At 37.0% G+C, this 13050-nt stretch overlaps 1 protein-coding gene across 23 annotated transcripts in view; it reads right to left on the bottom strand.

Annotated features, from left to right (window-relative positions):
• The window catches only part of IQCM (IQ motif containing M), a 577684-nt gene that overhangs the window by 314264 nt on the left and 250370 nt on the right, over positions 1–13050 (bottom strand). For all 23 annotated transcript variants that reach the window (XM_070047451.1, XM_051819390.2, XM_051819388.2 and 20 more), the window contains one exon: positions 2588–2703. In XM_070047451.1, the coding sequence (XP_069903552.1) occupies positions 2588–2703 (116 nt within the window). The remainder of the gene's footprint in view (positions 1–2587; positions 2704–13050) is intronic.

Raw genomic sequence — 13050 nt, 5'->3', positions numbered from 1 at the left:
AAGAGGGACCTGGGGGTGTCAAATTCAGAGACACAGGAAATAGAATACTGGTTGCCAGGAAATTGGGAAAGGGTAAATACAAAATTAGTGTTTAATAGGTATGGTGTTTCTGTTATAAAAGACAAAAAAGTTCTAGAGGTGAATATAATCACTATTCAGAATATGAATGTACTTACTGTTGCTGAACTGTGTACACTTCAAAATGGTTCTAGTGGGCTCTGATGTTGTGGTGCTACCAACAGTTCGAGTCCCAGCTGATCTGATTCCGATCCAGCTTGCTGCTAATGTACCTGACAGTATCAAATGATAGCCCAACTTCCTGGGCCCCGACACCAAAGTGGGACACACAAATGGAGTTCCTGGCTCAGTTCTGGTTGTTGTGGGCATTTGAGCAGTGAACCATAATATACAAAATCACTCTACCTCTTTCTTTCAAATAAAATGAAAATAAATGATGTTTTTGCCGGTGCCGCAGCTCACTAGGCTAATCCTCCGCCTTGCGGCACCGGCACACCGGGTTCTAGTCCCGGTCGGGGCACCGGATTCTGTCCCGGTTGCCCCTCTTCCAGGCCAGCTCTCTGCTGTGGCCTGGGAGTGCAGTGGAGGATGGCCCAAGTCCCTGGGCCCTGCACCCCATGGGAGACCAGGATAAGCACCTGGCTCCTGCCATCGGATCAGCATGGTGCGCCGCCTGCGGCGGCCATTGGAGGGTGAACCAATGGCAAAGGAAGACCTTTCTCTCTGTCTCTCTCTCACTGTCCACTCTGCCTGTCAAAAAAAAAAAAAAAAAGAAAGAAAGAAAGAAAAGAAATGATGTTTTTAAAATAGTAAATTTACAAAAAAGTTACATAAATTTCAAAATTTTAATTTTTTTTCTTTAAAATACTAGTTGGGATTTTGTGCTTGATCCTTTATAACTGTGTCAGTGTTTTAAAGGAAAAATAAATAGGAACTCCCTACTAAAAGAAGCTATTTAGACCTCCAGTGGTGAAAATTCAAAATGCCATGAGTAATGAATCCAATTTAGGTTGAGTCTCTCTCCCTCTTCTTTATTCTTACATACAAACACACACATACATACACACACATACACACTCATATAGTTTGTTTACAGGTAGGATGCAAGCTTTATTTACTTCTAACTAGACTGATCACGAGGTCTATTACTGTTCACCTTGTCTTCACTCCAATTCACTCCACACTCTTTCAACAGGTGCACCATCCAAAGCATCTATTATTTCAAAGCCACAATCCATTCCCTGTTGTGCTCCTTACTTTTCACTCAGCAATGAATAAACACTCTCAGTCCCCCATTTGGAGCTCTCCATATTCAAGTATATCCTTGGCCAGATTCATTCCTCAGGGAAACATATTTCAGTGTACTTTTTCACACAACTACCAGCAGTGTCTACATTGTCAGGGTAAAATAGGGCAGAGCTAGGAAGCCTACAAGGTGCTTTGAGGCTTAGAAGATGAATTCTCTCACCTTTCCTGGAAGATAATGAAAACAGCCTTCAATGGACATCTTTATTAAGTATATGTATGCATTAGAAATACGTATCTCAATAGCTGGAGACAACAGTATAGACATACACTATGATTAATAAATATTTTATGAAACGGTGAGTTACAAAGACTGCTAACATTTCAGGAAACACAACGTTCACATAATTTCCTTGTCTACATTCAAAAAATTTCCATAATAACACACACATAATTTCCCTATGTAAAACAGAGTTACAGTAATTTACTTTTTGTAAATTTGACTCACAATGAATTTAGCAACTAAATCTAAATATGACATAAATTGAAAGTTTTGGTTTACAGGAAAAATTTTAAAACCTTAGTATGATTTTAAATGATAGATTAAAACTTTTCAACAGATGGGGAGAGTTTTAAACATATTTTAGTTGTCTAATGATGTTATGACCTGAACACTGTCTCCCACAAATTACTATGTGGAAGTTCTAATTAATCCCTAACACGAATTCATCATTTATGGCATTTAAGAAAACAATGAACATTAAATGAGGAAGTTAAGAGTGAGGCCCTAATCTGAAAAGACTGATGTCCTAAGAAGAAGTAATGGAGACACCAAGGAAGCATGCACGCAGAGGAAAGACCATGTGGGGACAAGTCCCTGTTACACTTCCAGGTCACAGATTCCCATGCCCTAGTTTACAGGGTCCTCAATCAAAACACTATCAATATGTGGTCATGAAATTGTCCTTGAACTTTTTAATTCTTCAATTATGCTTCAAAGAAACTTCTTCATTTTCCTTCAGCCATATTATATTTTGTTGATAGTCTACCAAGCATTAACCTAAAAAGTTGTTCTACTATCACATTTGAGGCAAACCATGTGTTGGTCACTTTTACATTTTGGAGCTAAGATTATCCAGCAAGATGTATACAATTCAGTAACAGAACTAAAGCAATGAACAGAAAAAAGCAAATATTTCACTAGAGAATTGTCTTAGGAATATAATAGATCCACAGCAAAATCTCACGTTTTCATCAAATTCAACCCAATAATTTTCTGGAAAAATGGTAATTCAACTCCATGTCCAGCTTTACAAATACTTACCATATGATAACCTTGAAACGTTTCTAATGGTCCAGGGAAGTTAACCCGACTGGAGTCCGGAGCCAAATAGACAGACCTTATCGACACAATTCCTCTCCAATCATAGAATGCTTTGTCTGTTGAAAGTATTGATATAGGTTAAAACAATATTTACCCAGGGAAATGCACACACAGATCATATTCTTAATGTTACAAAGAGGAAAGCACATCATGTTTATGGGTTCACTATTCTGTATTAAAATCACATCTGTCACCTAATCCAAGAGAGATGAAGAAGTGGTAACAGTGCATAGAGACACTGACCACTTTGTACAGTAGAGCTTCCATATTTTTATTGCATACAGCATGGCCATCAGAAAACTAAGAGGCTCATTCTCTTCAACCTCTTCTCTTTAAGAACACTGAGCTTTTTTATAGCATACTTAAAGTAAAATCCCATTTGCAAATAGCACTTAGAAAAATAAAAAGAAACCTCCTCTGTTATATCAGTACTTTAAAAGAAAATTTGGAATTATTATGAAGGCACAAGTTTTGAAATTGCCAAGTAAATTAAATTACCAAAAGTGTTTAAGGGGAACAGGTTGAAAGAGCTAAAGGTTAGCCAGCATACATGCACATATTTCTTCTGTCTCATGGCAGTTGTCACATGGGATTTTTGCAATAACCTTTTCCTTTTTAAATAATGGGGAGATTCAAGATTTATTTGTCCATTTATTTCTCAGAAAAATTAATTATTTTTAAAAGAGAAAAAGTTCAATCCTGCCAACCAAATGAATCAAACTATTTTCACATTTCCAATTTCCTTTTTAATAGTTATTCACACACATATATTTTTTCCTGAAGCTATTCATGATGCTTTTCCTGAAGCATCACCAATGGACCAGTTAATGTCATATATATTTAAAGAAAATGCAAAAGTAATAAATTCTCTCATTTAATTGTTTCTGTTTATTTATAGAAACATAAGTTGAGTGTCCTAGAGGGAGGCAAGGGAGTAACATAAAATAATAAAAAGGCCAATGCTATCTCACAGACTTCTGAATAAGTATACACACAGCCTAACCCATATTAACTTCACATGTAATTTCTTTTATTTCAAACAAAATAGTCACTGCTATCTATCAAAAAGGCAAAATCTCCAGAAGAAACAATATAATAAATCATATATTTCATTCATGATTCAGTGTGAATAAATGAAATCAAATGGAAGCAAATGCCAGTAACAGGGGTCTTACTATCAGTGTCCAAGAAAATAGCAAGGGAAAGCCCATATGATTTCAACTGGGGACCTTTATAAGCCCAGCAACTTATAAACAGATAACACAGGAATTATTAGAGATACGTTAGCCTTCACATTTCTTGTGAAGCTGTCTTGACTAGCTAAAATCATGTTCTGACTCACTGGGGCTCTTCCTGACCTACCCACCTTCCCTTAACACAGGAAGGGTTCTCACATATTTTAGGTCATTTTGCTAGTCTTTCCAATCTCCTTGTTATATTTATAAACTCTTCCAGGGTAGGAACAGTATCTTACTTGGACCTGCTGTATGTTCCTGGCTCATTAACCATACAAATACTGATGAATAAGTCTCATGAGGTTAAATCTGAGAATCAAGAGGGAATCACCCTGACCACTGAAGAGTTCAATCCAATATGAAACCAAAAGTGAAGCATCTTGTTTTTCTGATCATTTTCAAATATCTTATTGTTGACTCAAGGAAAACAACATTGTTTTATCCAGTATACAGGCATCACACTTAAAATGAAGAGGTAACTTTCCTATGTTAAAAAGCAGTAAAGCCTCCCCACACTGATGTATGCTAATAACTCCTCCTCAGAAGCCAGGCACAGAATGTGACATGCAACAAATTCCAGTTTATTCCACAAAGTCAGTACGAAGTTAGAAGCTGATGGTCTAAAAAAGACTAGAGTCATATGTCAGACTAAATCTTTACAAATCCTTGCTGGAGTCAGTATTCTTCCCAGATAATGCCACAGAGAAATGAAGATTCAGAATGCCACTTGTCTGTGTTTGTGCCTGTGTGCACATGCATGAAGGCTGTATATGGATAGGTGGGGAACAAAAGAATTCTCATCAGTAATCCCAGTTCAGCTAGCAGGACAGAATAAAATATTCTGTGATTAAATAAATCTTGGGCAAAAACAATATCATTAACTTGGAATCCAGCCAAAATGATCACATCAACTTAACAAGGAGTTATAAGTTAAATAGTAACTATCTTTGAATATCAAAACTTCTGTTAAATAGCTACTCATACTAATGTCTTCCTGACTTTGCATTGCTGAATACTTATTTTTGACTTTCTTTTTAAGAAATAGTATTGCAGCTGGTGCCGCGGCTCAATAGGCTAATCCTCTGCCTTGCAGCGCCAGCACACCGGGTTCTAGTCCCAGTCGGGGCGCCGGATTCTGTCCCGGTTGCCCCTCTTCCAAGCCAGCTCTCTGCTGTGGCCCGGGAAGGCAGTGGAGGATGGCCCAAGTCCTTGGGCCCTGCACCCCATGGGAGACCAGGAGAAGCACCTGGCTCCTGGCTTCGGATTAACACGGTGCACTGGCCGCAGCACGCCAGCCGTGGCGGCCATTGGAGGCTGAACCAATGGCAAAAGGAAGACCTTTCTCTCTGTCTCTCTCTCCCACTATCCACTCTGCCTGTCAAAAAAAAAAAAAAAAAAAGAAAAAAGAAAGAAAGAAAAAAGAAAAGAAAAGAAAAGAAAAAAAATAGTATTGCACAACAAGTTTACGTCCTTTTCTGTCTTCTTCATACCTTATTTGCATATTTAGACTTAAAAGTCCTTCAATTGCTTTGTATCCTCCACAAAACTGAATACAATGGTGCACTTCAAGCATGCACGTGTGCATGTGTGGGTGTGCACCGGTGTGTGCACGTGCACATGCAGACGTCTATGTGCAGGCATAGGTGTGCATGCTCCTGTATCTGGGAAGTGATTTGGAATAGTTTGAAGACCAAAGACCTGAAGTGTAGATTGAAAGGCTCTATATAATGCAACCAACAAAAACACCTTCAGGGTAGAAAATTAGCTTTTAAATTTCTACTGTTCTTCAGGACCAAATATTTTTCACCAGACCCCCATCTTCCTTCACTTTCTAGCATAATCAGAACTTTTACAATAGTAACAATTTAGAAATACCTTTCACTGGAGATGGTTTTTTAATTTTATTTCCCATCTTAATTCAAATTTATGTTCTGAACAATGAGCCAATCATTTACACAGGTAGGCAATATTTCTAAAGCCCAATAAGCATAGTAATTTTAGAAAATTAAATTATACAAATGACTCACAGAAAGATTGTGTATCTAAGGTAAGATTGCCAGGGAAAGAAAGTAAAGAGGAAGGAAGCAAAAAAAAATTGTCAGCTAGAATTTAAAAACATTCACCACTTCTCAAATTTTTGCAGTGACACACACTTCAAATGAACACATTCGTTCAATGCACTTGGACATCAACAATAGACTCAATGACAATAGCAGTTTGTATTTCAAATGCACTGTTTCAGAAAACTACGAAACTGAAAGCTCTAAAAAAAACACAACTGCTTCCAACAGAGCTGAAGAAGTCCCAGGGAAAATGGGATGTATCTTTATTAGTTTATGAAAAAACTAAAGACACCACTGGGTTCAGCGGTCCCCTGTCCCAAGAGTTTCTTTTATGCCAAGCTCATTCTGTTTCCCTTTTATCAATTCCCTTGTATCAATTAATTCTTCAAGTTAATTGCACATGCAGTTTTAATCTGTAGGTAATTACAAACAATTAATGGTTAGGAGACAGAATTAGCAGTTTTTAGTTTGATTATCTATATAATTAAGAGGGATGGTAAACTAGGGTTGACAAATAGCATCTTAATCATTTGAATAATCAAATCCCACAAGCTTGCTTGAGTGGCTAAATTCCATCTGTAAATATTAGTTTAAATTTTAGAAAAATGACTGAAATATCCATTTAACTCTGTTCATGTGTTAAATGTATAGTACAAAAATTTACAAGGCATATATTCTAAAATGACTTAACACACCTTCTTTGTTTAAAATGAGCAGACTCTAAAAGGATTCAATAAAAATAAAAATTTAGGCAGGTGTTTGGCTCAAAACTTAAGTCACTTACATCCCACATTAAACTGCCAGATTTGATTTCCCAGGCCCTCTGCTTCTAATTCAGCTTCCCATTTATCAATACCCTGGGAGGCAGCACACAATGGTTCAATAATTTGGGTCACTGCCACCCACGTGAAAGACCCAGAGAAAGTCCCGCTTCCTGACTTCCATCTGGCCCAGCTCTGGCTGATGCAGGCAATGCATGGTGTGAACCAGCAGATGGAAGATATGTGTCTGCCTCTATCTCTCCCTGTTTCCCTTGCTTAAAATAGAACGAAAATAAATAAATAACTTTAAAAAATTAAAAAAAAATGTAGGGAATCAAAAGTTTTCTCATTACCTCCTTCGTGGCTGACACACCTAAAATTAATAAGAGAAAAGCATAACAAATGTATTTATCAAACTTTCATTTGACCCAGAAGTGAAGACCCAAAGACACAAAGAACTCTGTATTTTGATGGCTAGGTCTGATGAAGAATGGACAGTCATATCAAAGTATGAGTGGATAAAAAGGTGGTATGACCTAATAATAATTAACTGAGGGGCCTGTTTCTTCAGATGGTTCTTGGCTTCTGGGTGTGGGGCAGTTCATCTGTGACTTAAGGGTCTTCAGAGGAGAAGAGTGGAGGTCAGAGGATCGGTGATTCTGCTAGGTTTTATGGCCTGCTTTCTATTTCCATTATGTTTCTAGGGAAAACAAGAAACATGAAAGGTCAAAGAGAATTTCTGGTTTCTGAAACCCTCTCGATATCCTTCAACTCAAAATACTCAGCATGCCAAGGCACCGTGCTTTTGAGGCACTGTAATCTGAGTCCAGACAGCTGCAACAGACAATTTGTGAATAAGTTAATATCCATAGCTCCGATTTCTATTTTATAAAGCATCTAAGAAATATGAAAAAATGTTGTGCAGCTCTGCTTAACAATCTAAGTTCATACTGCAAGACAACAAATAAGACACACCTTCAATGCTCCTTTGGCTGCCTGATGGGGTCAGTGGTTTATAGACTGAGAACAAGAACTAAGAATATGGATGCGCAAATTGAGTTAGAAAAATGCATGGAAACTTCATACTGATTAGAAATGAACATAATACAGAAGAGTAGCATCACTGTTGCACAATATCTTTCTGAATTGTCGGGTATTTAAACAAGTTTGACAGATACATTCAATCACTGCATAAAACTGTTTGGAGACAAGGGTCAGCGCTGTGGCACAGTGGGTTAAAGACCCGGCCTGCAGAACTGGCAACCCATATGGGCATGGCTTTGAGTCCTGGCTGCTCTACCTCCGATCCAGCTCCCTGCTAATGTGCCTAGGAAAGCAGTATAGACTGGCCCAAGTTCTTGGGCCCCTCTACCCACGTGAGACCTGGAGAAGCTCCTGGCTCCTGCCTTCAGATCTACTCAGCTTTGGCCATTGTGGCCATTTGGGGAGTGAATCAGTGGATGGAAGACTTCTCTCTGTCTCTACCTCTCTCTGTATCTCTGCATTGAAATAAATAAAATAAATCTTTTTAAAAAATGTTCAGAGACCATTATGCTTAGTGAAATAAGCCATTCCCAAAAGGACAAATATCATACATTTTCCTTGATTGATGATAACTAATATGCACAGTATGAAAAATGTAATTGTCCATAAGCTAAATTGACATTTTGAGAGTTATTTTTTGTAACCTTTGTCTATACTATTGAGGAACAGCGGTTTTTCCACTTATTACTTGTTGAATTATTTATTTAGTGGAGAGTGAACAGTGTGATTATAAAGTAAATTGAAAGTATGCCATTTAAAACTTAAAAGAAAAATAAGAGGGAGGAGGGAGTTTGGTAATGAGGGAGTGAGAAAAGGGTGGAAAGTGTCATTATGCATTTAAAATTACATAAACTATATGAAATTTGTTTATTATATAAACTATATGAAATTTGTTGCCTCTATATAAATTTTAAAAGTCAAAAAAAGCAATGACATCTTCTAGGTCTAAGTTTTCCAAAGACAGAGTTTTATTATAAATATTAGTGCTCATTAATTGCCAGATATTTTCATAAAACAAAAATAATACTATGCAAAGATTTTAAAATGTTCAAAAAGAATAATGAATTTATGGTTCATTATGGCTTGTTAACCTTTAGCTGTGAAACAATCCTCTAGAATCTCATTAAAATACTATAATGATAAAGAAAAAATGAAAATCCTAAGTTCACAAAAATTTAAGTCTAATCATTCATCAAATTATAGATAAAGACAAAATTTAAGTATAACAATGAGAGTGAGGAAGTAATCAGTGATTCTTACCTAATAATTTAATCCTACTCCCCAACGACAATGATAGAAAGAGACTTAATATTGTCCAGGTAAAAAATATAGAAAATTGGGGCCGGCGCTGTAGTGTAGCAAGAAAAGTCACTTCCTGTAGTGCCAGCATCCCATATGGACACTAGTTCTAGTCCCGGCTGCTCCACTTCCAATCCAGTTTTCTGCTACTGCCTGGGAAAGCAGTAGAAGATGGCCCAAGTCCTTGGGCCCCTGCACCTATGTGGGAGACCCAGAAGAAGTTCCTGGCTCCTGGCTTCAGATCGGCACAGTTCGTGGCCATTGCAGCCAGCTGGGGAGTGGATCTCTCTCTCTCTCTCTCTCCCTCTCTCTGTGTAACTCTGACTTTCAAATAAATAAAATATAGAAAAAGAACAAGACGAGTATTTTTTGTTTATTTTTTGTTTTTTTTTTTTAGAATGTGGATTCTGTCTCCCTCTACTACACTCACTTATCACAATCTACGTGGAAACCACAAGACAAAAACTCGGAAAGGAAGTTCTTCTGGCTCTACTGGCAGGTTTCGTATAGTCCTATTGTCAGGAAAAGGTAGAGGTTGGCACTGGCAGATCTTGATAACAGTGCATCTTGGGGACTGTAATTTTTGAAGTTAAATAGCTAAATAAGGAAGAATTTTTCAAGTTAAATAGTTAAAATAAGGAAGAATGATGTGGGTTAGGAAAGGTCCCACCTGAGCAGAACTAAACTTGTCCAGATGGATGTGTGTAGGTTACTGGGAATTAGGTAGAGACATGGGCATTGACATCTGCTAATCAAGCATGTAAGTACAAACATTTAAATAACATTTTTTATGTAAATATGGAGCACAGCTTGGAGTATTCCACATGTTCCTTCTTTCTGTAATCATTCATTTTACATAGATCTAGTTCTCCTTGTTTAGGGTGGACATTATTCATGGTACTGTTGGTTAGCATATATTGAAGGCTCAGACTGGTAAACATTTTGCACATATTATCTGATCAAATCTGCACAATCATCCTATAAGGTAGATACTGCTACTGCCCCCATTTTACAAATGGGAAGCATAGATTTTGGGAACTTGGATCTAACTGAATTTGAAATCTACCCCATTATAACACAAGGAAAAAGTCCTTGTGATAGGGTGAACAGTGGTCCCTGGAATGTTTACTAACCTCTGGATCCTGTAAATGTTGCCTTATTTGGCAAGAGACTTTGCAGATTTGATTGAGTTAAAGAATCTGACATACAAAGATCATTTGGGCATCATGCTGGGCCCTATATGTAACTGCAAGTGTACTTAGAAGGGGAGATTTGAAAGCAGAAAAGGAGGAGAGGTGATAATGGAGGCAGAAGATTGAAGTGATAGCAGGGATATACAAGGCTTCCAGAAGCTGGGAAAAACCAATGGATTCTTTCTTCCCTAAGTCTCAAAACTGAATTTGTTCCACAAACACCTTCACTGAGTACAGTGAAACTGACCTCAGACTTTTGGCGTTTAGACATACATGAGAAAATATCTGGGTTGCTTTAAGCTGTGAAGTTTGTGGTAATTTATTAGAACAACCACAGAAAACTCATACAGTCCGAAATTCTGAAAAGCAGTAAAAGAGTTAGAGTTGAGAAATATTCTGCTAGACCAACAGTAAAATCCTAGAAAAGGGTTTGGTATTGTCACTATAATATTACAAGCTTTAAAAAGGAAGAATAAATATTAAGGAGAAAATAAGCTCAGAGTTTAAAAATAGTAACTGTAAGGGAAATACTTATTTTTAAATGTAAGATATACAAAGAAACAAAAAAATGCACTGGCAAAATTAAAACGCATTTCCACATTAGTAGGGGTTATAAGTGACAGTGGATAATATCCAGTGACTGTTTGGCAAGCACTCTTAGAATGTAGAAGAAAAACACACAAAGACAAAAATTATGAAATGAAAGATTACAAAAAGAACAAAAAATAACTATCTAGTAAAAGAATCATACATATCACTGAAAATAAATCCAGCACAATTAGAAATGAATGAAACACACTAAGTTAAAATTTTCTGAGATGAAAAAAAAAAATCTGAACCTGCTGGATATTGGAGTTCATTGACATTTGGACAAAATAGAAAAATAATCAAAAGAGACTTGTATGGAAGTAAATTCTATAAAATCACAGAAACAAAGGAAACAAACAGTAAAAATGAAAATTTTTACACATTCAAAAAGTTTTATTTAAAGTTTAAAACTCATGTGTTCGCTCATTTCTTCTATGAAACAGCAAAAGAACCAATAAGTAATAGATCAACAACAGAATTGCCAGGAGAAAGAAAAGTTGTAAAAGAGAAATTTTATAACCAAAGAGTTCAATGTGCAAAAGCAAGGAAAGAAATCTTTCTTAAATATAACACTCTAAAAATCTGCTCAGAAAATTATGTGTTTTATTCAAATGAACATTTACCTGAGGACTAAAACATGAATCAAATGAGCTTAGAAATCATGCTATAGGGCTGCCATTTCTTCCCATAACCACTGTCCTCAATTCCTCTAAGAAATTGTATAGTCACACTAGCTCTATGGTTTGCATTTGAAGTTGGTCCTACCAGGCTTTACTTCACAGTTTCTTTTCTGCATATTCTGTTTTCCCAGGAATCAACCCATTTGCTTCTAAGGGTATAAACTTGAACTCACTCACAGTCCAGATGAAATGAGCTTTCCAATGGGATCTTGTTCCATGACTATCAAAAAACTAGTAACAGTTTGTTCTCTAAATTACTCACAATGGCTGATCATTTTATATGGTTTGGAACACGTACCCAGAGACCCAATAAACAAAGGAAAAATAAAAAAGAACAATATAGTAGCTATTTTAATTTTCATGGAACTTAATAATGACTTACCTTTTCTTGAACAACTCAAATTGAAATATCTGACCCACAAGATGAGCCCATCACAAAGTTCCTCTAATTGTTTCTGTGGTGTAACTAAGGAAAACACTTTATTTTGAAAATATATTATGTAAGGGCCGGCGCTGTAGCGCAGTGGGTTAAAGCACTGGCCTGAAGCGCCGGCATCCCATATGGGCACTGGTTCTAGTCCAGGCTGCTCCTCTTCCAATCCAGCTCTCTGCTATGGCCTGGGAGAATAGCAGAAGATGGCCCAAGTCCTTGGGCCCCTGCACCCACGTGGGAGACCCAGAAGAAGCTCCTGGCTCCTGGCTTCAGAATGGTGCAGCTCCGGCCATTGCAGCCATCTGGGGAGTGAACCAGAGGATGGAAGACCTCTCTCTCTGTCTCTACCTCTCTCTGAAACTCTGTCTTTCAAATAAATAAAATAAATCTTTATAAAAAAAAAAAGAAAAAGAAAATAGATTATATACGAAAATTTGACAGTGATTATCCTGGTTTAGTAAAATATTAAATGATTGTCATTTTTGTGCTGTGTTCTGAATTTCCTAATTTATACTAATTAATCATAATTATTTGTTATTTTAGAGGAAATAGGTGTTATATATATCCATAACTTTAGATAAATAGTCAAAAATTATGAAAGAAAAGTCTAGAGAAAGAAGTACAAAATTTTAGGAATGTTTGCCATCTAGGCAGGCATTAGACTGAGAAAAAAAATTTCTTCTTTTTTTCTAAATATGACATTTTATACTCATAAAGGAAAAATACAATTTGCTTAAATTTCCTTTAATAAATATACACACAAAAATAAATATTCACTTTAAATGTTCCCTCAATAAAAACCTTTACTGGGGAAAGAAGGGAGGGCCACAACATCTTTAAAGAGATGGAACTCATAGTCCCTCCCAGGGAAGGAGAGAGACAGCCTCCTTTGTCATGCCAGCTTTGGGCAACTTGGGCTTATAGAGTAAAGCCTCCTGAATAAGGAAAGCAGGAAACTTGATTCCAGGTCCATGGCAGATTATACTGAGTGACTGCTCACTTGTCATCTTTGCTAGGTAGCACTCTGACAAATGCAGCTCATGTTGGCTGCAGATGGCAAACTCCAGAACAGAGACTGTGTCCAGTGCACCATTTTATCCCCTGCAC

The sequence above is a fragment of the Oryctolagus cuniculus genome, chromosome 8 (genome assembly GCF_964237555.1).
Source record: "Oryctolagus cuniculus chromosome 8, mOryCun1.1, whole genome shotgun sequence".
NCBI lineage: Eukaryota > Metazoa > Chordata > Mammalia > Lagomorpha > Leporidae > Oryctolagus > Oryctolagus cuniculus.
This window is presented reverse-complemented; position numbering and strand designations above follow the sequence as displayed.